The sequence below is a fragment of the Musa acuminata genome, chromosome BXJ2-8, assembly GCF_036884655.1.
Source record: "Musa acuminata AAA Group cultivar baxijiao chromosome BXJ2-8, Cavendish_Baxijiao_AAA, whole genome shotgun sequence".
NCBI lineage: Eukaryota > Viridiplantae > Streptophyta > Magnoliopsida > Zingiberales > Musaceae > Musa > Musa acuminata.
The window spans coordinates 44,444,718-44,471,823 of NC_088345.1; the positions used below are offsets into that span (position 1 = coordinate 44,444,718).

The following is a 27,106-nucleotide window of genomic DNA, read 5'->3' on the forward strand; positions in this document are numbered from 1 at the left end:
TATCACTTAGTAGGTGGAGTAACTTGGGTCTTTTTCGTGCCTATAATATTCAACCGGTAGATGAGAATTAACTATCAAAATATTTTTATTATTATTATATGAGAAATTAACGATTATTGATGAGGAAATTGCGTTCGCATTTGTTACTCCTTCATTTATCTTATTAGTTCTTTGGAAATTTATGAGGGAAGTTGGTTGGTAATTAATTGTTAATGAACATTTGAGACTGCTTTCACATTTCTTTCCGCTTCTACCTTTTTTTTCTTCTTCTTCTTCTTCTTCTTTATTATTTCGGTATTTATGTCCGAAGCTTGTGCTATGGACCAAAAAGTCCCACCTTTTTATATGCCGAGGCCACATAAAAATGGCTTCTTTGCTAACTCGAGAGACTTGGCAAATGCCTTGTGGAGACGGCAATCTTGGCAGGGAATGTGTGTGTTTGTGTGAGAGACCGCGGAATCCGACAGTTGAGCCGTCACCCTCGTCGCCGTCGCCGTCATTTCAGCGCCGTCCCGGCACCACCGCCCGCCCTTGACCCTCTCCATAAGCCGCTTCGCCGAGTGACGACGGAGGAGAGCGAGAAGGGCGGAGGTGGAGGAGGATGCCGCTGGTGCGGTTGGAGGTGAGGAACGAGTACGGGTTGGGAGATCCGGAGCTGTTTAGGGGCGCGGTCAGGAAGGAGGACCCGAAGGCGATCTTGGATGGCGTCGCCGTCGCCGGCCTCGTGGGGATCTTGCGGCAGCTGGGCGATCTCGCCGAGTGAGTTGTGCTCGCCTGCTTAATCCTTTTAGTTATTTCTTATGTGTGTTGGCACATTTAAATCTTTCTCCTATTTGCTGCTAATTTCTCTTTCCGTTTCTTGATCTTGGGTTCCTAGAAGCCCTATCGTTCTTGCTGTTCATGTTGGCTTTCGACTTTGTATGATAGTGCTTTTTTGAATTTTTGTTCTTGAATTCGCCTAGAAATTGCCATATTATTCATTTGGTTGTGATTAATTTGGAGCTCATTTCGATTGGTGTGACTAAATGGAGACGGGGTCGATAAAAGGTATCCCGTCCTTAGGATTCGAGTACCTTTTGCTTTGCTTTTCTTCTCATTCCTTCAAATATCAAGTTTGTTTTTGTGGCATGAAATGGTGCCTTTTTATCTTATTTCTTTGTAGTGATTGATCAAGTAAGGATATTTTAAAAACCTTTATAAAAAGGGATGCATTTAGCAGATAAAATGACATGAGAGAGTTGTTAACCTAGTCAAGGGGGTTGGTGGACTGCATGTCTACCACCAGTTGGTGAGGAGTTATTTCGTTGGTTTCAACCATTTTTTTTCTGGCTATAAATTCCACGGAAGAGGTTGCATGATAGTGCATGATTTTGCTAAATCCATCACTGTTTTTCTCTCAAAAATGAAATTTTAAAGAGAGATAAACAAGAGAAGTGCAATATTAAAAGAATGTTTCCTGAAAAAAGTATATTCTGCAGAATGTTAACTTGTTAGTGGCATCTGCTAAGTTATTAAATGCATCATTTGTCAATACCAGGCCTTTGGACACTAATGCCATGGACTAATCTGCATGAGTTCGATGCATAATGATTTTCTCTTAATGGGTGTTCATTTAGTTCTTATTTGAACAATCATACTCGAGATTGATTTTCTCTTGCTCATTGTTTCAGATTTGTTATGATTGTTATCAGTTTGTGTCAATTTTTTTTTTTTATTTCTGTTGTTTTGTTTTTACAGCAATTCTTACTAGAATTGCCAGTTTTTCCTCATGATCCTGCGTACTATTGTATGTTGATTATCTTGCCTGTCATACCTGTACTGAGATGAATTGGTCAATATCATAGATTTGCTGCAGATGTTTTCCATGACCTGCATGAACAAATAACAGCTACAGCTGGAAGAGGGCGTAAATTGATGACTCGAGTAAGGAACATAGAATCAGCACTTCCATCTGTTGAGAAGGCCTTTAAAGAACAAACAAGCCACATACATTTTGCATATGTAGCAGGTATCAGTTTCTGACTATCTTCTTGTTCACTATTCCTAACATTTCTAATGCCTTGATGAAAATTGTTTATTTTAGGTTCCGACTGGCACGCTCACATTCGAGTTGAGCAAAGCCTCCTCCTTTCCAGTGAATTGCCTGGCTTCATGATGGATTCATATGAGGAATGCCGTGATCCACCTCGTTTGTTCCTGCTTGACAAGTAAGTTCCATTTTTTATCAAGACTGATGATGGTTTTCTTTTATCCTTCAGATATGTTCAAGTTGTTTCCTCCTATTCAGATTTGACCATGCTGGCACTGGTGCTTGTCTAAAGAGGTATTCAGATCCATCCTATTTCAAGAGGACATGGGCTGCATCACAAATGCAAAGATCTGAAACTGTTCGAAAAGAGAAGAAATTTCATACAATCAAGGTACTTTTTGTTTTGAATTTTATGACTTCCTTCCATAAGAAACAAAATGCTTAGAAAGCAATACTAGAAAGGATCTACAGACGTGTTGATTATCATATACATCTTAATCTAGATCCACCACCTAGATCAACATGTGTTGGACAAATGCGATCAGTAAGAATTAGGATGAAAATCCAGAACGTGAAAAATCATTTACTGGTTCTTACATAATCTGATGACAGTTTTTCTTTGACATTGTGATAGCATTGCATACTTGTGATGGTGGCAGAGTGTATTTACAAATCGGACAATGGTAATAAGTCAACTGCTCTTTGTAGCTGGAGGTTCCTAGTATTTCAGAGAGAAAACATCTCTCTGCTACATGGAACAAGATTCAGACAAATTTTTATTCCTTTAGAATTAAGGAACTGGAATTTCAATCTTTGGCCGTCCTTGTGGTTTTGTACCTGTCCTGACAAAAGGGGTTTTACTTTGACATGACACTGCAGTTAATTTTGTACTTCTCTTTTTTGCATCATGTCACATGTTGACCGGATTTCTTAGATGTTTCTTGTATTTGATGGCAAAGAAATTTGATTTAGGAATAATATCCTGAAGATTCTTTGCTATATGTAAATATCTGAACAGAGGAAAGGATCAAGACTTAGAAATGGAAAAGTTCAACATTCAGTCTACATGTCCCAGCGTGATTGCAGGTAATTTTTTAGACTTTTGTTTTAAGTTTCAGGCTAGTGAATGATCTATTGGAAAAAAGATACTGGTTTTCCTTGTCTTGATCTATTTTGATTATTACAAATTCTTCATGTGCATAGAACTACGAATTCTGATGGCTGCACAAGATTCACATCCCCAAGCATCGATGGGCAAAGCTTATCTGCTGAGAATATATCTATAGCTGATACGAAGTTAAACCCTGAATTTTCAAGTAGATCTACATCTTTTGGTTCAAAGACTAAGGAAAGCTATGTTGAACAAACCTCATATTTTAATCCTCCAGTTGTACCAGATGAGCTAGACTATAATGAAGCACCTATTCCTAATTTGCATAGCAAAGACAGTAGTCTGTGTGTTTCTGTTCTACATGATGAGCCAACTGCAGATTGTCTGGATGATGTCTCTCAGCATGATTCGCTGCAAGAACAAAGTATTCCCAGATCATCTTCTGTTACATGGGATGAGAAAATTGAAATATTTAAGCCTACAAGTCCAGTTTCATATGATGACATTCTTGTTGATAGAGTTCAAGATTCAGAGGATATTGTTAGGGTTGAAGATCTAGAGCCTCTGCAAGTGAACTCCATACCAGAAAATACTGAACATGCTGAAATTGAATCATTAAATGAAGAAGACATCTTATTTCAGTCTAGTAAAAGTCCAGTAGCATTATCTGATGTCAATCACTTTGATGAAGTTACCAGTGAGACAGATAACTATGTGGATGCACCGAACACATTGGATTCTGAGACAGAGACAGAAACTGAGTGTCACACCAAAAGAGAAGTGGAGTCATTGTCTAACTTCAGCTCACAAGGAATGGAATCTAGAACAGAAATGAGTCAAGTCATAGTTGTACAAAATCCAGATTCCTCTGATGTTGAAGCACCAAATTCATCACATAGTTCCCTGAATCAAGATGCGACCCCAAATTTTTTGCATTTGAGCTCTTCAGATGGCTCAGAACTTGTGCGATCACCATATGACACAGAATTTGTGCAAAACCAAGAACATTCTGTTGTAAATGACTTTTGTGAAAGCAATGCTCTTGATATCTCTGAAACAAAAGATCATGAATGTGAGTGTATTGACAGTAGTCACTCTCCTAAATCAGGCACTTCCAGTTCTCCGACAATGATGCTAGCTGAAACCACCGCTGAGAAATCTATATTGAGATGTTCTACTTTTACTGATGTGTCAAATGCTCCTTCCATCCAGCTTTGGACAAATGGCGGTCTTTTTGGAGTTGAACCTTCAAAACCACCAGAGCTTGGAGTATTGAATACGCAAAGTAAGAACTCTATATCTAATTCTAGAAACTTTGCATCTGATTTTTCAAGTTGCACGGTGAAGTCTCAGACACTTGTTAATGAACTGGATGCCAAATCGGATGCAAAAGTTATGCAAAATGAACCTTCATCAGTAGATTTGAGCTCTGAAATGAAGGTGGATGGAGAACATTCTAATTTAGATTCCTCAATTCAAGGCAGTTCAGCTGATGACCAATGTTCTGCAAGGGGATATAGTGCTGTTCAAAAATCCAAGGGTTCTCCATCCTTCCATCACAGTGAATATGACAGTGGTGTCAAACAGGACTCACATATATCTGCTGAAACTACTTCACAGCAGGAGTTTGAACATAATCATGAAAGTACTTGTATTAGTAGTGGTGCTCGCTCCAGTGAACTTTGCATGACAAGAAATAGTGCCGTTAGTGAAGCTCCTTTAAGAGCTAATTATAGTACTGGATCAAGACAAGATGGGCCTAGTCAAAGCTCAATGGGAGTCTCATCCAGTTTTTCTGAGCTTGCCCAAAGGTTTCTTGCAAATACCATCCAAAGAAAAGCATTACTTTCCACACCTTTAGGAAATACAAGCACTGAAATAAGGAAACCAGATGGGACTTCCTGTGTAAATGATAGTAAAGAAGCATCAAATGGAGTTGTATCCCAGGCATCCCATGAACAAAGTACCAACGAAAAGGTTGCTAGTATATCAGCAAAAGAGCCAGTCTCTTTGACTTCACGTTACTCTGAGCAATCTTCTCCACCACTTGAATATATGAGAATTTCTTTTCATCCTATGAATGGCCTAGAAAATCCTAAATTGAAGCTGGAATTTTCTAATGGCAGTCTCCACGACAATAGTGAAGATTTTGCCTTTCCATCATTTCAATTGCTTCAGGGCCCTGTTGATTCTTTGCCAGATGTTTGCTCTGACTCAGATGATGACACCTTCTGTAGATCTTGTCCATATTCTTCGGAGGATCTTCTCAGTCCTCGCTCGTATTCAATCTCAGAACAGTGGGAACAAGATGAAAGAAGTGAATATATAGACCATGAGTTAAATAGTGTTTTGGACAAGTTTCAATCCTCAGTTATATCCATCTCTAGATCTGTGGAATTTGAGCAATCGAATGACTCCAACATGAACAAACCAGGTGGATTGGAGAAATTTGATACTATTGTTGACAACAGCAAAGTTCCTTTTCAATCTGGATCTACCATGGAGCTTCCTGGTCTTGATTCTGTTTTATCTTTAAGAAACCAACAAGAAAGAATATGCTATTCTTCACCAGAAGATCTAGCGAAAGTTGAAGTACAATCAAAAGATGAGATGCCGCCACCACCACCTCTGCCCCCTGTGCAATGGAGAACATCTAAGTCATCAGTTACAGATGTTACTGATGCTAATACTGCCAGCAATTTCAATAATTTGGATGGTTTACAAGCACTAAGATGTGCTCCTTCTGAGAAAAAGGAGCAACATTTACCAAGATCTCCGTTTATCGTTGGAGCAACTTCACCGCATTGCAATGAGAAAGTAATTACATAGTGTCTATTTGCTCAGTTGTTCTCTTATAAAAAAAAAAAAGAGTAGGATGGTATTCTTGTTGTTGCCTCATTTTGATCCTTGAACTATGTCTGCAGCAAGATCAGCAGAAATTGAATGGGCCGAAAAGGTCAACTCATTGTGTTAGTCACAAAGAAGTGGACACAAGGGAGGACTTGCTTCACCAGATCAGGAATAAGGTTGGCTTTAATCTTATTATAGATGAATAATTTATAGTTAGTATCCTCTGCAGATATTTAGCTCAGCTTCAAACTGAGTATTACATTAGAAGCAAAAATTGCTCAATTTTCTTCATTTTCCTCATATTAAAGTGTATGGAACATGTGACTTTTGTGCAAAATATCTAAGTTCCAGAACAATGGTTTTTTAGCAGTACCATGTCATCATCATGATTTTAGTGATGAGATAATAAAAGATCATTCATGAATTTGGTTAGTTCATTGCTTGCAATATAACAAGCACATATAATGGTTTTTGAATAATGGTTTAAAAGATGAAAACTAAATATCTATACAATCTCATTGCTTAGTTTAGTTGATATTCTATCTTTGATAAAGTTTCTGATATTTTTGACTTTTAGAGCGGACTAAATTTACTTGTTTCACGCATATGAAATATGGACTCTGATGTTTCTCATGCTTGTTTTTAATCGCTGAAAGTAGCATGATCAGCATAAATTAAATGGAACAACTAACTGAAGATGGCGATCATAGTGTGTGGTCACCCGAGGACAATAATTAACCTTAGGACCTATAGGATTTCCTGAGTGCCATCATATGTGCACCTACAATTGCACAATGATATAGAAACTTGTTATTGTATGCAAATAATGGATATCCGTGCATTCAACATTTGTATATTTGCTCGTAACTAGGATACTCTGATGTATGCGAAGATTTTCCTTGTTTATGTCTCGTCAATGTTTCCTTTGATTTTGCGATTAGAAAATATCTTTTTAGGATTTCAAAAAATTATATCCATCCTTTAAGAGCTTTTATGTAGTAAACTTCTAATTTCTAAAGATAGTAGTGGCCTGTTTATAGAAAGTAACATACATGATGGTACATGGTATTAAGTTTGCCTGCAGTGTTGTTAATGAGGAACCTAACCAACGTCACTTCATCAAATTAAGAACTAGATGCATCGCTCAACGTCACTTCATCAAATTAAGAACTAGATGCAAAGTTGTATCTGTAGTTTCCTGATCTCATTACTTTGGTTCACCGATTAAGTTGCCTGTTTGCAAGATATTGTAAATACACCACAGGTCTCTATTTCTTGAGAAGATAAAATATTTGCTCGTATACTCGAATCGATTTTTGAGATGTACTTTGCTATTTTCATGATGAGTTTTCTTTTTGACATGTTATGAGTGAATTTTAGAACCATCATTTGGACAATTCAGCATCCAGCGATTATTCTAGATTTCACTGCTAATATTGGAAAAAGGACCCTTGCTTCTTGATTATGCTTGTTAACCACATTCACCAAGCTGGTCCTTCCATTTATGGTGGTAATCTGCAGTCATTTAATCTGCGGCGAACTGTGAAATCGACACCAAGTGACATTCCACGGCCGACAACCGATGCTACCAGTGGTAACGTTGCTGCGATCTTGAAGAAGGCGAGCGCTATTCGCCAGGTCAGGGCTTTTCGAATTTTCTTTCAAAAATATTCCTTTCCTAACCTCTGTTTTAGTTTTGTCTGATGTCTGCTTATTTTATCAGGCATTTGTGAGCAGTGATGAGGGTGGTGATGATGACAGCTGGAGTGATGCTTGATATCCCAAACCTTGAAGGAACTCATGTGAATGGTTACTTGTGCTCAGTATACCCCAAGCCAGAGAATGTTTTTAGGATGTGATAATATGTCAATATGATCAGCTCCTATAGGGTTATAGTTGGCAGGTCTCATGTTTAATCTTCATCCTTTTAGGTGATCAGAAGCCTGTTTAAAGAATATGTCAATATTGTCATCTGCTTTGGTGCAAGCATAGTTCACATGCCTCGGTATTTCTGGCAGATCTTATACTCGAGGTTCAAATCGTCATGCAAAAAAAGCTAGTTTGTTAAAATATATGATCGATGCAGATCAAATAAGAATAGTAGCTACAAATAAATGTTGAATTCATGTTCCTATGTACAACACAAACTTCCACCTTCATCCTCCAAATTATTATTACCATGTACAAAGAGCCCTCTCCCAGCTGTTGGAGATGGCCCGCTGCACATTGCTTCATCTTCATCCGAATAAAGAAGCTCAACTTCATGTAACGAGAGACAAATAAATGGCACAGCCCTTCATCCAATTGGACCTGAATGAACACTGGACTGCAGTCCACTAAAGGTTTACCTTACCACCACATCTTGCGTTCTTTCTTTTTTCCCTTGTCTTTGCACATGTATATAAGAAAACAACCAGCAATGAAGGGACAAAACAACAGCCAATATAAAGAAAAACAAATGCAAAAGGGCCCAAAACAAATGCCAAAGCGTATGAAGAAGGATGCTGGTCATGACAGCCGACCGCTAGCTAACAACTATAGCAAGCTGACTCCATGGTTGCTCATTCTCGCTCGAGCCTCTGCTAGTGAAACAGCCATGGCCAGCATCATTTGCTCTTCAAAGCTTTCCGGAACAAAATGTCCTGGAGGGATGCTTACACCTTCTGAGAGTGGACCTGTCATAGCCCCTGTTTCGATGTTATAGCTGGTTCCTGCTTCAGCCACCTCTGACTGGTGGTCGGCCAAACACTCACCAAACTCCTGTCCATGTACTTCCCTCCCATTGTCGGGTGATATCTCGGTCCAGCGCCCTGAAGGATTATCGTGTACAAACCTTGTAATTCCAGGAGGTGAGCTGCCCGACCGCTGGAGCATATCACAAGCTGCAGCATTATCGATAGCCATATGAACAGCAGAATTGCCATGCATATGCTGACGTTCGGCCAAGGCTGCAGCAGCACAAGCCAACCCACCAGACGACGATGGTCTCATAGGACCTGTTCCATGGGAACTGTGCCATTCTCCTGAGGCGGATGGTCTAGGCAAATAGCTGCCAACACAACTTGGATTCCCTTGAGATCCCTGCTCCTGTTAATAAGAATAATAATAATAATAATCAGGGTTCTATTAGAAGAAAGAAATCAGCAGCAGATCATGCTACAGGTTCCGCTCGGAGATAACCTAGTAGGCATCGGTTCAAACAAGAGATGTCCTTTCCACAATAACATCATGGAAAAAGTTGAACTGCTAGTATGTACACATAACCCCTGGATCAATGCATGCTTCCACATAGGGATATCCTCAGGTATCTCTAAGGTGTGAATGCAAGTGGTTGTGCTTATAGCCTCAGAAACAAGTAGTGTGGTCAAAACATAGTCCCTAAACACACAATACGTACATGCTTTGCAATTTAAAGAGATGAATTTTTCACTTTAGTTAAATTCTTTGGACTGTCGTAATTCTTTTCAAAATGTTGGGCAGTTCAACCAGTAATTATATTTAGGAGTAATTTGAAGTTCCTCATGTATAGATCTCTGATGAACTACGTCGGACATAAATTCTAATTAAGACAGCCATAAAGCAGAAATTACTGCACTTAATCTATCATTACATAAAAGTAACAAGTTTTATCCAAATGACTACTTCAAAACTCAGAAATGTGTAAAGTTATCGATAAAATAATGAAGCATCAGCTATAAGTTAAAGACTTGATGTAGCCTTTAATTACCAAACATTTAGCTCAAAATTCTTCAAGTTCAAAATATCAGATAGCATTACCTGAATTGAGAGCCAAATTGCTTCCATGACCATTACATCCTCAAGATCCAGGTCCAAGTTATTATCCCTGTATTTTACAGAGATCTAAAATAAGAGATGAGATGAACAGATAAGAACATCCCAATAACATCAAAAACGGCACCTTGAATGGTATGTGCATCAAGAAAAAAGAATCCTTAATAGACAAGCAATTCTCACCTAGACATTGCACATTGCAAGTAGACCATTAGAATCTAACAAACCAGATGATCCAGCAAAAGAGTAAAATGAGCCTTTCATGGATGACAACAATCAACAAGGGAAGAGAGAGAGAGAGAGAGAGAGAGAGAGAGAGAGAGAGAGGATAGAAACATGGACATATCAACTAGATACCACTATTTTGGATCAAATTTGAAGTACCTAATACAAATTTGTTATGAAGTATAACATTTAAGAATAGCCATGCCTTGGAGTCTGCAAGTTCCATTGTTGATGCTAAATGACTAAGACAAAATTTAACCTTTGGGAGAAGCTCTGTAACTTGCAACTTCAAAAGTAAAAAGGATTTTTCTTCTACAAACAAAGCTGTAATGACAATCACATCCTGCATAAAGGTCAACCATTCACTTGACCATCAAGAGCGAACCAAAATTATCTTATCTCTTAACATTTTCACATTATTGACTGCAGCATATTATAAGCATTAATTTCTTTTTTTAAGTTGAGATATATTTAAGAAAAAAAAATTTCTGAAAGAAGGTTATTGTCCAGACTAGACTATATTAGTTTTCTTCAATAGCAAACTCAAGTTACCTTGCCTCCAAAGATTTCGGTAAAACACCATAATTGGCAAAAAGTTCTGGCAAAATAGCATTGAAGTGAAATTACACATGTATACAACGAAGTTAAAAAGGAGGAGAAGAAAGAGAGGCACCAATCCATTAAAGGCTTTTACAGGTGAATCTGTATAGAAGAGAGTGAAAACTCACACCTTTTATAATTCAGCTTTGTACCATCGGATCAATAGATAAGACAATCTATCTCCTTCTCTTTATTGGAACGGACAATCAAGGTTCGTAATTTCGTACCGTACCGGAATTTTGACGTTAGCTCGATACGGTACGATATTGTATACCGAGTGGTATACCGCTCGGTATATATATATATATATTATAAAAGGCGACGTCGCATCGCCTCGACGACATCACCTTTTCCTTCTCCCACACGGGGCGACGTCGCCTCGTATATATATATATATATATATATATATATATATATATATATATATATATATATATATATATATATATATATATATATATATATATATATATATATATATATATATATATATATATATATATATATATATATATATATATATATATATATATATATATATATATATATCGTTCCGTTCGGTAACGAGCGATCTATGTACCGGTCAGCTGATGGACCGGTACGTACTGCTCGTACCGGGCAGTATTATTCGAAATTGCATACCTTGCGGACAATGAATATTTTTTTCCCTTATTCATGATTTTTTTAAGAAAACTTAATTTGCACCTATCAATGAAGTTAAGATCGGTAAGCACCTGCAGTGCATACACTAGACAATAATGGACAAAATTATGGTCCATACTGAGTGGCGCTGGACTAACAATGGTCATAGAACTAGCTGAAGAGGGATGATATCAAGCTCCTGTATTCAGAACTGAAGCTCAGGAAAAACCCTTGAGGATATAAACACAGACAGACCCATGGTTTATGTAGCAACCCAACATTCAAGTTTCACATAGGGAAACTTTCATCTTTAGGATATGCAAAGGGAAGGCAAAATCTTGACTATTTGGAAGAACGAAGGGCTCTTGGGCAAAAGCATGGACTCTAGAAGTAAATTTCTTATACCAAGGCCAACCAATGAGGTGTGGATGCATGATTGTAAGTCTTTGTCAATTACTTCAGTCAAAAAAAGTAGGATTTAAGAAATAGAAGCCTGAGAAACATGCAACTGCACTTGTGTGTACCTATTCTGCCTTAACTGTGAAGGGCGTGTGCTAGCTGGTGCAGAGCATGAGGCTTGACGTGAACCAAGATCACTCGATTGTATTGAGAATTTCATAGATGGCACTGTTGAGTAAACAATACAGAATAATTAAAGGGAAACATCTCCTGATAAACATATACAGCACAGTCAAACAATGCAAAGGCACAATTTAGCGCATAGCAGACCTGAAGTTGAAGTATTACTTATATCATGGTGTCCCACATCTGTTGGAGTCATTGTTCTGCTTGATGAACTTAAGTTTTGTCTCTTCTTCATCCTTTCTGCTTCATCTTGCAACTCTTGCTGTCGAATCCTTATCTGTGCTTCTATAACCTTCTGCTCTTCCTGCACATAGGCATAACCAATGGTGAAGAAGACCTATTTTACAAGGAACAGAACACTTGCAAATTTCAAGATGTATGTCAGGCTAATATGGTAAAGAACTTACGACTTGCTCCATGCCCTTTTCCTCTTTCGTCTTTGCACCATGGTATTCCACCGCATAGTTTGAAGTTTTACAGAAGGGGCATCTTTTATGTTAAGTAGAAATCATTTAGAAGGGTTAATTAAGGATAGGCTACAATAAGAATCAGGTCCATCAACAAATGAGACAAAGGATACTGTGATGGGCGAGTTGAATGTGGTGGTTTCATCTGAAGAAAGCACTCTGCAGAAGAATCCAGCTCGAGAGATGGAACGAAAAAGACATGGATACAGACAATCCAGAAATCTGAAAGAAAATATTCTTCGACATAAAAAAAAGAGAAAAGGGAAAAGGGAAAACTGAAGTACCTGTGCATATGCCCTTCATGCAACACCTTGAGCGGTTAAGACTTGGGTAATACTGAAAACAAAACAACAAAATGTCATCAAGATATCCGAGATTTCATCAAGCACGCCAGTAGATGAGGCTTCGTGAACTAAAATTATCGACAGTTATCAATCAAGAAACAAAGAAGCACAGTGATGGTAGTGGTACAAACAGAGGACACGAACCAGAAAGCAGATGGGACACTCTTCGAGATCGTAAGCATACTCCTCGAGGCCTGGGTAGCAAGGCGCCAACTTGGACTCGAGAATGAGCTTCCTCAGCTTCTTATAATCGATCTCCCTATGCCGATACATCCCCTGCGGCCTCGTGTACTTCTCATCCACCATCTGCCTCCTCCTCCTTATGTTATTCCCCATCAAATCCCCCACCGACAGAAGAGATACTAACAAAAAGTTAAAGAGAGCTCCCCAGAAGTAATCCCTTTTCCCCTTTCGCTTATTCCTCAAATCTATCAACCGTACGGAAATCCTATGAAGGAACAGTAACAATAAATTCTAATTCCACTCCAAGAATGCATCTTCCTCCCAGATATGCCAAATCACAACAATCCAATCTCCCAAACCCTAGCTCTTCACTCAGGATCGCAGAGGGAAACTCCAGCGAGCCTCCATCCCACTTCCGAGATTCCAATGTCCATCACGAATCCCCAAAGCCTGCATATCGGAATGGAACACCTTTCTAAGATAGAAAAAGAAAGAAAATAACCGAAAAGAAACCCTGAATCGCCTCTCCGGGCATCAAAACCCGCATCGATCCCACGTCAAACCCTCTCCGATGAATTAATCAATGAATAGGCACGAAGCCAAGAACAAGAAACAACCCGTCAATCAAAATCACCCCTCTGCCTCACTGACTCCATCCTCCATCCCCCATCCTCCAGCTTCTTGGCCCGGGCCCCGAAAGCTAAAAATTCGACAACAAAAAAACGTACCTTTGGAAACAGGGAGAACCGGAGAGTGAGCGGGAGAGAGCACCACCCGAGGAGAGGCGAGCGAAGAGGACAGGGGACGAGAGAGGAGAACCGAGGCAAAAAGACAGGTGGAAGGAGGGGGAAGCCAAAAAAAAAAAAGGGGCCGGACCGAGGCGTTCGGGTCGTACGATCCCCTTGGAAGAACGAGAAAGGATTCAGGGAATGATTGTGAAGGGGGAGAGAGATGAATAGCTTTGCTTGTATATATATATTATTGTTGATCCCCTGTCGCCGTCGACGCAGGCTACATTCCCCAATAGGGACTCCACCACACTCGTTTGCTGACGTCATCCTCGTGTGTTTCGATCGGTATTGTCAAGTAACTTGGTTTTGTGGAATGAAAAATGTCGAGAACATCTCTAATCTTGCTCATTGTTTTTGACTCCGTAAATAGAACATTGTTTAGCTTGGTCAGTCAAGTCAACTTTTCACTGCACACCTACAAGAATTACACAATATCACTGTCCGTTGGTCAACAGCGTGATCTTGTCGTAATGACATCGATGTCCTCCACTGTGGTTTAACAGACTGCTCTAAGCGTTTCAAGCTGGGCTTCCACCTCGATCATCCATGGCCGCGGTGCCGTTGAACAAACAAATACCCAAGAGTCCACGCAACCCAAGTTTACACGGAACGAGATAAATAGAGAGAGAGAGAGAGAGTGAGAGAGAGAGAGAGAGAGAGCTTCTCCTGTCGTGACAGCTTCTCGGTTGAACCCCTCGAAGTTGAACAGTGCCTATGATCCGTGACAGCTTCTCCTGTCGTGTCAGCTCATAATAAGGTATTCATATACCTCAAAATGACCCACCGTCAAGAAGAAAATGTAACGCTGAGAGGGCAAACAGTACTGCAAATAGAGAGGCTTAGCGGAATACATTTGCTTTAGATCAGATCCGTTCATTTCATATGGCTGAAAATGAAAGCTATTGACCACAAACAAAGTATGCGACGCTGCAAGGCAACAATTAAAACACAGCCGCATTGATGACAAAGATGGAATCAGCTGCAGATAAAAGAGTCATTTTCAAGCCATTCCATTGGGATCAACTTCAAACTATGACACAGACAGGCACACCAAAGAAAGCTAGCGATTGAAAATTATCTGCAACGAGGATATGCCACAATAAGTCCACGGTGACGACTGATCCCTGCTCTCTTAGCCCTGCCATGGCTCAGACTCTCTGCAAAATTTTGTTTTCCGAGCATTAAATAGTGAAAGAAGATACGTACACTATAAAGCTTAGCATGATTTTTCTAAAATTATAAATTTGTGCCATAAAATTAAACATAACAACTACCTGTGCATCTTCACCTGCGCCACTCTTTGCATATTCCTCTGCAATGGTCAACAAGAACAACAGCAATCAGGAGATAATTATAAAAGAAAATCAATTATTTTCTGTTTATATATATATATATATATATATATATATATATATATATATATATATATATATATATATATATAATTATGATACTTCAGCGAAATAGCAAATGATATACGAAAATAGAGGTTTTTTTGCTTTTGTTAATTCATTTTGGCACCGTAACATTCCAAAAATATATCAAACATGCATAGAATGTCATTAAGAATCCACGCTTCCCTAAATGATCTCACGAACACAAAAGACCACAAGAATTTTGTATAGTTTCATCTGGTAAAGGTTGAGATATACCTACAGCACCATCAAATATTGGCATAATAAATCCAAAGAAAATCATCATTTCACTCAAATCCTATCAAATAGCAGGATCTTATCTGTGCTTATCTCACTGCCAAAAGCCATATATATTATGCACAAGTTCCTTTTCTACAGAATGAGATAAATACTTTCATTCAGCCAATGAAGAGCAAGCACCTGCATTCGAATCCTCAAAGCCCAGTTGACACTATTTCTGAATTTGCTACTTTAAAAATAAAAAAGAGACAACATTGTTTGAGAAACTAAGACAAATACAACTAAATGTGACAGTATGAGATATAAATCATAATATTTTAGCACCAAGTAATAAATGCTTGATGAGAATGTGCCATACAAACATGACTACACATAATTAGTCATCAGAGAAAAATGACATAATTACTTCAAAAACAAAGAGTATTGTTGGCATCACAATCTTATACAGGAATATGGATAAGTTTGAATAACTTAAAGCTTAGTATTGTAAAGATATCTCACAAAATGGCTGTTTACATTATTTATATGCAGCGTGTCCTTCTAGACATCATCTGCTGATGAAATACTGGAAACAAATAGCTACTTCTAAAACAATGGAATTCAGCAAAGGAACCAAATATTTCATGATTATGCAGCAGATATATTGGATCTAAGAAATTATGGAATTCTACTGGTAGTTTTATGAACCTGAGGTGTTGATTTTCAATATTCCTTTCTCAGTTCCGATTCGATCCCAATAATCAATGAGATAGATATGGGGCACCTTTTTTGAGTCCACATAAGTGCAAAAAGATTTTGTATATCTTGCAAAATCAAGTCTTGTCTAATCTGGATGTATTTCCCACATTAACATGAATTCTTAAAATATAATTAAAGGGTCTAATTTTCCCGCCTCTTTTTCGGGGTGTTATGTGCATCTTTGCTCTGAAATAGTCTATAATATAACTTCATATATAAGAAAGATGATAAATAATGCCACACAGAACAGTTCTATGCCTTAAGCTTATGTATAGCTATAGACATGCTGATATACCATGCAATAGTGTGAAAAAATAAAATCAGAATGCAACATGATCAGTACGGGAATTGGTCATCACTCCAGCACTAGAATTTCTATTACCTCCATCCTCGGGGATGTCAGCAGTCCACAACGTGAGATTATCTCTCAGAAGTTGCATAATCAATGTGCTGTCTTTGTATGATTCCTCACTCAATGTATCAAGCTCAGAAATTGCTTCATCAAAAGCTTGTTTGGCAAGGTGACATGCCCTGGTAACAGATTTTAACAAAATGAAATCTGCAGCAAAGAAAAATAAAAAGAACAGAAAGATGTCTAATAACCAAAACAGCAGCAGGTCCTACCTACCTTTCAGGTGAGTTCATGATCTCATAATAGAAGACGGAAAAATTCAATGCCAAACCCAGTCGAATTGGGTGTGTAGGAGACAAATCTGCCTCAGCTGTACTGGTAGCTGCCTGTTTACAAGTTCAAAATGTTAGTTTAAGATGTTCAGAAAATTCAGGACAGCAACACATTGTTTTCATTTTTATTTTTAATGTGATTAAAAAGTGAACCTACTATAGCACATCTCGATCAGTTGTTCCAGGATAAACACAGTATGCACCAACTAAAAGTATAGTCAAGACTGACAAACAACAAAATTGGTTTCCCATCAACTAGTATTGAATAGCAATAAACCATGGAAAAAAAGACAAACTTGTAAAATAGAAATCAAACCAATCAACCAGTAGCAGCTTAAATCTGAATAATAGACTGGATATAGGTTGATATGCTTACCTTATATATCTAAGTAACTTAATTCTTTAGAATCATTTCTCTAAGCATAATTTTAGGAACCAAAATATGAGACTGTCAAAATGGCACATGATAATAAGATAGGTGTCCTAAGCAAAGATCCATATAACTTTGTTCGTGCTATATATTTGTGCAACTTCCCAACAATACAATTCTAGATTGATGAACAACATTTCATAGAATATACAATTTTTGAGACAGGTTAAAATAGGATAAGATTCTTCAATATACATATAATTTTCCATGTCAAAAGTTTCACTCTGGGAAAGTTAACTTCTATCATGACTCGGTTTCCATCAGTATTCTGTTTCAATCAAACCCTAGTAGATTTTATAGCATTGCACCCCAAGTGATACATGTTCAAATTATGAAAGCAGCCCCTCTACACACGAGGGAGTTTGCATGCCGCATGCGCTGAGCTACCTTTCTGTTGGTTGGTAACCAATAAATTATATACCATATATTTTGAATTTCTATATTAGTATCATGCCACCTTTTTGCAACTTGAACAATAGCATGACAAGGAGCAGCATGAGATTCAGGTCTTGATTATATGAATCAATGGATATGACACACATCGGCGCTATGATATCTCTTTGCGCATGTGGCTTTTGCATATAGTTATATGGTGAGAGAACCGTATATTTTGGGTATACAGTACCATTATTATATCACCTCTATTTTAGAGAACATCTCATTATGCGTCTTCACCTGGGCATAGGACTATTTATCAGACCACAAAAAAGTTGTGTTCTGCAAGCACTCTTTCTCTTATCTCGTAACCCTGGGTATTTTATAAATAAAGTTAGATCATTTTCTTCAATAAGAGGTTCATCAAATGCGATTTTCATTAATCCCAATAAGAAATTTCAAGAGAATGAAGAGACACAAAGGAAGAGAACAGATGGCACTAGATAGAAACTTATCTAACTATAAGAAACCCAGAAGATAACAGAATTGAAACAAGTTCTGCTTCTATAATGAACAAGATAAATTCATTTATCTAACATCAACCAGAAGATCACAAGAGAACAGAACATAATTTTCTCTGAAAACACAAGATCACAAGAGAACAGAACATAATATTCTCTGAAAACACAAGATCAAGTCAGTCAACTAATATCAATTGCCTAAGAATGGATATCAAACACTGCAGATAGATGACTCTGACATAGAAGCATAACAAAATATGATTTTACGAACAGAAAATAAAATTATCAATACTTAAAGCAGTGAATTTCACAGGAACCAGATCTAGGGTCAAAAAGCAAAACTAAAAATTTAAGAGTCCAATCTAAAAGAAAGTACCACCTCATATGCTTTCAGGGAGTTATCTGCAGCCTCCTTCCTCTCATTTCCGGTCATAAATTCTGCCAAGTAGCGATAATAATCTCCCTTCCTATAGTCAAGCCAAAAAAAGAAAAGGTCAATCACCAGAAACTTCCGCAGGTTCACACAATATCTCAGATGTGGCGCACATCTTATAGTAGAAGACCGACGACTCCCCAGCGGACGAAGATGGGATGAGATGCTCGTCGATCAGAGTCATAATGTCGCTACAGACGCCGGAGAGCTCTACCTCCACCTTATGTCTGTACTCTTTGATATTTTTGACATGCTGCTCATTCCCCCTGGTCTCCTCCTTCTGCTCTATCGAGGAGAGGATCCTCCACGAGGCCCGCCGCGCCGCGATCACGTTCTTGTACCCCACCGACAGCAGGTTTCGCTCCTCCACGGTCAGCTCGACATCGAGCTTCGCCACCTTCTTCATAGCGTCCACCATATCTGCGCCAGAAAAAATCACCAAGGCCCTAATTGGAGGATCCGATCGCGCCTCTACAGACCTAGGGTTTGGAGACATGGAAAGGGGAGGGGGAATGCGATCCGCACCATCGTAGCGCTCGGCCTGCTCAGCGAGCCTGGCGATGAAGACAAAGCTCTCGCGATCTCCCTGCGACGCCATGGGAGGCCGGGTCGAATCGATCGCCTCTTCCTCTCGGTCTTTAGCAGGCTTGGAGTGTTTTTTTACGACAAAAGCCGACGAAACCGAGGGGAAAACCGAGAGACAACTTTTAAACCTCTCGGCCGGCCGGCCAAAGGGTGCGCCAAGATTCGGAAAGCCTCGGGGAGGGTCTCTGGTGTCCGTTGGATCTGCGGGTCTGATGTCTCAATTCAATTCAACGGCACTCGAAGCCATATAAAAGTTTGTCCGTGCTGTAAAATTACGAGCCAAATTCTACCAAATTTGTTCATGTTCGTATACATCCTATTTCTACCAAATTCAAAGCTCATTATTAAGAATGGTTTCAACCTCTCTTCTTTTATGCGATTAATTCTCAAATTGTTATTTTTTTTAAAAAATGGATATATTTATTAAATTATTTTTCTTTAACGTTTGATGCATACTGTGAAAAAGTAAGGAGAAGCCTAATGCAATAAAAGGAATATATTTGAAATCGCAGTGCTGATTGAAAACCCACCCTTTAGATGTTTGTCTTCCTACGCTCAATTAAATTTAGTAATCTACAAGCAATAAATAAAAACAGCAAGAAAACATATTTTAATTTTCGGTGAGTAAAAAACGATCCTTTTGTTCATTTCAAATCCTATTATTGTGAAAAGCGTTGGATGCTTTGAGAGAGAGAGAGAGAGAGAGAACTACAAACAAAGACATTTGCAAGGGTTTCTCTTGCCAAAATACACGGCGATAAGATGCATAATCATCGAGTAATCACTTGATGGTTTCCAATGTTCGTAAACTCTATGAAATCACCGCCCCAGCCGACCCTTTCCCCGTTCATGCTTCGTTTCTACGCTATTACCTGTTCTGTGTCGGGGGGCCATCATCGGCTACTTGGATGCCCTGTGTGGCTCTACAAGTGATCATACTTGTTTTGAACAAATATGTCATGGTTGGTGAGTTAGCATGACTCGATCCATGGGTCGATGTCGGAAGTCTTCTGCCGGTTGAATTGGACACCGAGATAGGCCGGGCCCTTGCGATGGGATGTTGATCAGCGTTGAGCAGCGTCTCTTCGTTCCCGGGCTGGTCGACAACCTATCTTTGTTCACTGGATGGCGATTCCCAAGTCGAGACGCTCGTGGCTCGGGGGTGGCCGTTTACCTGCAAAAATGACCCTCGTCGGGATGATTCCCGACTTTAGCCCCTCCAACGAGCAAGTCAATAGTTGTGTTTCTCTTCTCTCTCTGGCCAGATGCCGGCTGAGGGCTTTTATATTATTGTACGAGAGTCGGTCGCATGCAAGTTCGGCGTGGCGGCTGATCCTCGGGGGATGAGATGGTATTGTGTGACCGCTATCCCGGGACGCGCAAGACGGCATCAGATGGCGCCGCCCCGAGCTTCCGGGATAGGACATGCCAAACAATGCCTCGGTACGGATTCTGACTTAACGTGTGGGGGTGCTGCCCTTGTTGACCCGGCATCAATACGGATTTTGACTTAGCATGTGGGGGTGCTCCCCTTGTTGACCCGACATCGGTACGGCGTGGCATCGGTTGTGACATATCTTGAACCCAAAATATACCTTATCACTTTTCTTACCAGCGCCATCCACCCCCACCCCCCACCCAACCCCCCCCCCCCCCCCCCCCCCCCCCCCACCATCAAGGCATGCCGTGGGGTCCTTGAGGGGATGAGAGGCATGCCTGGGTCGAAACGCCATGGAGGCATTGGTTGCTTATGAGGGAAAGTTGGATGGGCTCGTCGCGAGACAGTTTGGAGGGGCGACGTCCCATGCCTCGGGAGAGGTTGGCTCCATTGATCGGGCAATTGGGACCAGATGACATGAGATCGACATGTTGTAAGTCGAATAACCGGTTCGACGCGGCTCGGAGTTAGGCCCGACGAGTCGCGAGTCGGAGATCGAGCTGAAGTAACTCAGTAAGAGATCTGACGAGTCGTAAGTCAGAGATCGAGCTGGAGCGACTTGGTAGAAGATTGGCGAGTTGCAAGTCGAGGATTGAGCTAGAGAGACTCAGTTGAAGACTGGGGCTGTGGGCCGAGTGGCTAAATTCGAACCCAGGTTTTGGTGCCGATGGGTCGTAAGTTGGGAATCGATTTGGAGCGACTTGGGTAGGAGCTGGGACTGAAGGCTGGGTGGCATTGTTGGGTGACGCGTCGAGTTTTGTCTAGATGCCATCGTGCCATATGGCGAGCCAGGTGGAGCAACGCGGGACCTAGCGGGAATCTTTTTGTTTCGAATGGCCTTTGGTGGGAGCTTTTGGGTGACGAGACGCCTCTGGCGGGGGCTCCGAGGCCGGTAAATCTAGCGAATCTAAGGGGTTATAATGGGTTTTAAATGCTGTGACTATCTCTCTCCTCGGGAAGCCCACTTGTGGTCTCATAGCGGAGTAGCCTGCCCTTTTTAAATCCCTTCCAGAACGATTGCCATCACCTTTGCTTCAGTCCTTCATCCTGAACTATCTGACCGACCGATATTTTTTGCAGAGATGGTGGATCTTCGATCGATGAAGAAGGCGCCTAGCACCAAGGCCGCTGTGCCACCGCCTCGGGAGGGGGAGGGTTCCGGAGCTGTGGGTGTCCCATAGGAGGGCACTCCAAAGAGGATGCTGGGGTCTCCGGCAATGGGTTGCCCTCTGAAGAAGACGAAGACCTTGGTCCGGAGGATGCCTGCAGACCCGACTGCTCGTGCAAGCGCCATCCCAGAATCGTCGGGGGCTGCTCCCCAAGGCGAGGGTTCGAGGAGCACGAGGGGGAAGGGGGCGACCCTTCTAGGAGGGCACTAGCATGCTCAACTTCGATGCGGGATCTGTGCTGCATCCATTTGCAAGGCGAAGGCGAGCAGTACCAGGCCCTAAACATGGCTGACCTTCCGGTTGAGGAGCCGGGAACCCCTACACCTCTTGGTGGGAGACTCTCAAGGCCGACAGTTGCATCTGCTAGTCATAGGTGCCCAGCAAGCCAATCACGTGAGTGATGGCACGCGTGACTTGATACAGAATCTTTTTGCTTATTATATTTTGGCGTATATCACTTTATAACTATTGCATATCTGCATATATATATTGTGATGTCCTTGGATTTATGCAATAAGAATCGGATCGTGATGAGATCACGATAATGAGATCGATTCACCTTTAAACACATATCCTAAATAATCCCGGTCATAGGTTACTCGAGAGGGACATCGTGATAACCGGACAGACTGGTGTGTTGTATACCCGTCCATATGATGGATGCAGCTGGTCTCATAGCTACTCGTGTAGGGACACTTGGGATACAGTACAGGTGCTCATTGGAGAATGAGTTCACTGATTGATCCGCTTACGGAATGCTGGATGGTTGATGATGCCTTATTGTCAAACAGCGATTTCGTAGTCCTAGTGGTATATCTGGTCCTTAGACTTGAGACACCAAGGATGTCTTGTATGAGTGCTCCACTCTTTGATACTAGTCTTATAGGTTTGACTGTCCCAAATCTAGTACAGCTGGTCATTAGGAGTGATAGTCAACCTTACGAGGACTATTGAGTGTCAATAGAGGATCATCTACTCTCGGCGTCATGAGAGGAATATCTCATGTATTCTTGGTCAGACAAATCCCTGGCCAGGGTCATTCGAGTTAAGAGAGAAATAGTTCTCCGAGAGAATCCGATTAGAGCGAGACTCGAGTAGAAACTGTATGGGTCTGACAGCACCATGCTCGATATACGGTCTCTGGGATATTAGATGGATGAGAGACTATAGGTACACAGTAACTGAGGACAGACAGGTCCAATAGATTGAATTCCCCTGTATCGTCTAGGGACTACGACGTAGTGGCCTAGTACGTCCGTAGTCGATGAGTCAAGGGAATTATTACAGAGATAATAATTCACTGAGTTAGAAGGAGTTCTGACAGGTATGACTCACGGCCAACTCGATATTGGGCCTAGAGGGTCACACACATATGGTAGGCATTGCGATGAGTAGAGGTTCTGATATGAGATATCTGACGGAGCCCTTGTCTTATTAGATACAGATCCAATACCCACTAGGGCAGGACCCATTAGGGTTTGACAGGGGACCTCTATAAATAGGAGGGATTCAGAGCCTCATAGGCTAGAGCCTTTGCTTGCCTTTCCTATTCTCCTCTCCCTCTCCACCTCAGAGTAGGCCTGGAGTTTTGAGGAGCGTCGTCACAACCCTACTGTGTGGATCACCGCTAGAGAGGAGGACGCTTGACCTCCTTCACCCTCTCCTAAGGATCTACAAGGAAACAGGGATATACAATCTCCCTAGGTAACACAATCTACTCTATACGCAGTTTTAAGTTTCGCGGATTTTGCGCACCATTCTTCGCACGACGACGAACATCTCTTTGGGAATCGGGAATTTTGTTTTCTTGTTCTTCCGCTGCGCATGTGATGTCGCCCCCCAAGATTTCCCAACAACATCTGGGGCGACGGGCCAACCACCCAAGAGTTCATCCGAGGGGCGCTTCATCCAGCCATGGCAAAGGATCTTTACTGCTCCCCCTCGGAAGTCCTAGCGGACCGGGTGGCCAAGTCACTTGTCTAGGTAGGTGGTAGTTTTCTTTCCTTGCTCGATCCTTCCTTGTGTAGGTCATAACACTGATCTTTGTGTAGGGCCAACACTATACCATGGCACTGATCGACCGGGTCCTCGACGCCAAGCGGATGATCGAGTGTTAGTCGGACGTCTACGTTGCCCTTCGCTTGGAGAACCTAGAGCTAAAGGCCGGGGGGGGGCCCAGAGGTCATTGCTGCAGTCAAAGAGCGCATCTTGACCCTAGATGAGGAGGTGAGCCATTTGAAGACCAAGTTGGAGGAAAGCCGATCACGTATTCAGACATTGGATGACAAGCTGCTGACCCTCTCCCACGATGTTGAGACTGCCAAGTCTTCGGCTTGGGCCACTGAAGAGGTCCTGAAGGAGGAGCCGTTGGCGTTATCCCAGAAAATCGAGGGGGCAATCGCTAAGTACAAGGTGTCTGCCAGGTTCGAACGCGACCTGGTGAGGTCGGGGCGGGCCACATATGAGTTCGGGTACCGGGTGGCCTGTGCTCTCTTTCGAGCGAGGTACTCGAACCTAGAATTAGAGTCAGACCCATTTTCCGAGCACCCGGAGGATCAAGACGTTGATATGCCGGCAAACATCCCCTTCGATGACAGGCCCGAGACTCCTCCTCCGAACTAAGGGCTTTCCCTTTTTTCTTTTGCTTTGGTCGGGTCGAGTTTTGGAACTGTATCGCCCAACCACAATATGTATTTCTTTTTCATCAGAAAAAACTCTTATTTTGGAATTTTGACTTGTCTTTTCCAGTTGTGGATATGCATGCTTCGTACAACATGTGTCTTCCCTGCACCCCGACTCACTTCTTTTATGAGTAGAACTTTTTTAGATTCACCGTGCTCCACGTTCTTGGCAGGGGGTTTTCCTCCATAGTCTCTTATCGGTAGGTCCCTTCTTGGACCACATCGTAGACTTGATAGGGGTCTTCCTAGTTAGGCACGAGTTTTGCTCTCGCTCGGGTCAGGTCGCTCACCTCTACCTCTTGGAGGACGAGGTCCCTGACCTTGATCGGTCATGGATGAACTTTGCGGTTGTATATCCGAGTCATTGCCTTCTTATACACCAGGGTACATAGGTATGCCTTAGCACTTCTTTCTTCGAGTAGGTCTAGGTTTGCTCGTAGGCCCTCCTTGGAGCCTTCTTGTTCGTAGTTGGAGGTGTGTAGGGACAGGAACACCATCTCGGGCGGGAGGACTGCTTCGGTCCCGAACGCTAGGTTAAACGGAGACTCCCCTGAGGCAGTTTTGGGAGTTGTTCACATTGCCCACAAGATGCTAGAGAGCTTGTCCACCCAGGCTCCGTGCGCGCCTGAGATCCTCCTCTTAAGGCCCTCCAGAATCGCCTGATTCGTTACTTTAGTCTGGCCGTTAGTTTGGGGGTGCGCAACTGAGCTGAACCTCAATTGTATCCCATATGATTGGCAATAGGTCTTGAACTTAGCATTGTTGAATTGAGCATCGTTGTTGGTGATGATAGCCCTCAGGATCCCGAACCGGGTGATAATGTTCTTCCACGTGAAGCTTTGGATTTGTTTCTCGGTGATGGAGGCTAAGGGTTCGGCTTCCACCCACTTCATGAAGTAGTCGACCATGACTATAAGAAAGCACCATTGTCCCGATGCTGGAGGAAAGGGTGTTGGGAAATCTAGGGGCGACATCACATGTGCAGCGGAAGAACAAGAAAACAAAATCCCATATTCCCAAAGAGATATTTGTCGTCATGCAAAGATTGGTGCGCAAAATCCGCAAAACTTAAAACTACATATAGAGTAGATTATGATACCTAGGGAGATCGTATATCCCTATTTCCTTGCAGATCTTTAGGAGAGGGTGAAGGAGGTCAAGCGTCCTCCTCTCTAGCAGTGATCCACACAACAGGACTGTGCCGACGCTCCTCAAAACTCCAGGCCTGCTCTAAGGTGGAGAGGGGGAGGAGAATAGGAGAGGCAAGCAAAGGTAGAGCCTATGAGGTTCTGAATCTCTCCTATTTATAGAGGCCCCCTATCAAAACCTAATGGATCCTCCCCTAATGGGTATTCGATCTGCATCCAATTACCCAAGCCTTTTATATTAGTGGATCTCTATCAAATAATCTCTCATGGGCTCTTATTTGATCTCGTCCATGCGATCCAATAATTCTGGAGCTTATTGGATATCCAATAAGACAAGGGCTCTGGCGGATATCTCATATCCGAACCTCTACTCATCGCAATGCCTATCATATGTGTGTGACCCTCTAAGCCCAATATCGAGCTGGTCGTGAGTCATAACTATCAGAACTCCTTCTAACTTAGTGAATTATTATCTCTGTAATAATTCACTCGACTCATCGACTACGGACGTATTAGGCCACTACGTCGTAGTCCCTAGACGATACAGGGGAATCCAATCTATTGGACCCGTCTATCCTCAATTACCATATACCTATAGTCCCTCATCCATTTAATATCCTAGAGACCGTATATCGATCATGGTGCTATCAGTCCCATATAGTTTCTACTCGAGTCTCGCTCTAATCGGATTTTCCTTGAGAACTCTTTCTCTCTCAACCCGAATGACCTTGGCTAGGGATTTGTCTGAGCAAGAGCATATGTGATATTCCTCTCATAATGTCAAGAGTGGATGATCCTCTATCGACACTCAATAGCCCTCGTAAGGTCGACTGCCACTCCCAATGACCAGCTGTACTAGATCTGGGACATCCAAACCTATAAGTCTGGTATCAAAGAGTGGAGCACTCATACAGGACATCCTTGATGTCTCAAGTCTAAGGACCAAATACACCACTAGGACTATGGAATCACTGTCTGACAATAAAGCATCATTAACCATCCAGTATTCCAAAAGCGGATCAATCAGTGAACTCATTCTCCAATGAGCACCTATACTGTATCCATAGTGTCCCTACACGAGCAGCTACGAGACCAGCTGCATCAATCATATGGACGGGTATACAACACACCAGTTTGTCCAGTTATTGTTGAATCTCGTATTTTGATGATGAAACTACTTGATATATGTTTATGATTTAATCTGCGTTTTGAGTGACGCAGGATGCCTCGATCAGGATGAGACAATTAAAGCAGGAAAATCATGTTGTGCCGGAGGAACATGTCAGAAGATTGGACGTCGGGCCGGTGGACTCGGGCATCGGGCCAAGAAGAGCGGGTATTGTGCCAAGGATATCGGAGTTGCGGAGCCAACTAGCCGATTGGGCAATAGGCTGCAGGAAAGGACGATGCGCCGAAGAATCGGACGAAGCGTCGAGGGACCAATGACATGCCGGACAACTTGGTTAATTGCTTAGGATTAATTGTCTCGATCGAAGTTTTGTTTACATGTGCAGGATTAACTACGGGCCGTGGACTCGGGCATCGGGCCAAGAAGAGCGGGTATTGTGCCAAGGATATCGGAGTTGCGGAGCCAACTAGCCGATTGGGCAATAGGCTGCAGGAAAGGACG

General features: G+C 41.7%; 3 protein-coding genes across 7 annotated transcripts; 1 reads left to right on the forward strand and 2 right to left on the reverse strand.

Moving 5' to 3' along the window:
- The first annotated feature begins 339 nt into the window (after positions 1-339).
- Positions 340-8,014, forward strand: LOC103974730 (SCAR-like protein 2). Of its 3 annotated transcripts, none has more exons than XM_009389605.3 (9): positions 340-759; positions 1,856-2,008; positions 2,084-2,207; positions 2,288-2,420; positions 3,048-3,115; positions 3,233-5,957; positions 6,065-6,166; positions 7,512-7,628; positions 7,714-8,014. In XM_009389605.3, the coding sequence occupies exons 1-9, from the start codon at positions 702-704 to the stop codon at positions 7,765-7,767; spliced, it is 3,534 nt and encodes a 1,177-aa protein (XP_009387880.2). In that variant the 5' UTR covers positions 340-701; the 3' UTR covers positions 7,768-8,014. The 3 variants fall into 3 exon arrangements, with proteins under 3 accessions (XP_009387880.2, XP_064977817.1, XP_009387879.2); XM_065121745.1 differs by having other exon boundaries at positions 1,889-2,008; XM_009389604.3 differs by having other exon boundaries at positions 341-759; positions 1,845-2,008.
- Positions 8,015-8,236: 222 nt separating this feature from the next.
- Positions 8,237-13,770, reverse strand: LOC135619593 (E3 ubiquitin-protein ligase GW2-like). Of its 3 annotated transcripts, none has more exons than XM_065121747.1 (9): positions 13,557-13,770; positions 12,790-13,278; positions 12,586-12,637; positions 12,415-12,523; positions 12,242-12,323; positions 11,997-12,138; positions 11,774-11,876; positions 9,768-9,834; positions 8,237-9,077 (listed from the first exon to the last, which is right to left on the reverse strand). In XM_065121747.1, exons 2-9 carry the CDS (start codon positions 12,979-12,981, stop codon positions 8,526-8,528), a joined length of 1,299 nt encoding a protein of 432 aa, XP_064977819.1. In that variant the 5' UTR covers positions 12,982-13,278; positions 13,557-13,770; the 3' UTR covers positions 8,237-8,525. The 3 variants fall into 3 exon arrangements, with proteins under 3 accessions (XP_064977819.1, XP_064977820.1, XP_064977818.1); XM_065121748.1 differs by having other exon boundaries at positions 11,979-12,138; positions 12,415-12,460; positions 13,557-13,769; XM_065121746.1 differs by having other exon boundaries at positions 11,979-12,138; positions 13,557-13,769.
- A 688-nt stretch (positions 13,771-14,458) lies between these two features.
- Positions 14,459-19,140, reverse strand: LOC103974733 (14-3-3-like protein D). Its single transcript, XM_009389610.3, has 7 exons — positions 18,981-19,140; positions 18,569-18,875; positions 18,402-18,489; positions 16,641-16,750; positions 16,395-16,543; positions 14,894-14,931; positions 14,459-14,776 (listed from the first exon to the last, which is right to left on the reverse strand). The coding sequence occupies exons 1-7, from the start codon at positions 19,051-19,053 to the stop codon at positions 14,768-14,770; spliced, it is 774 nt and encodes a 257-aa protein (XP_009387885.2). The 5' UTR covers positions 19,054-19,140; the 3' UTR covers positions 14,459-14,767.
- Positions 19,141-27,106: the final 7,966 nt, after the last annotated feature.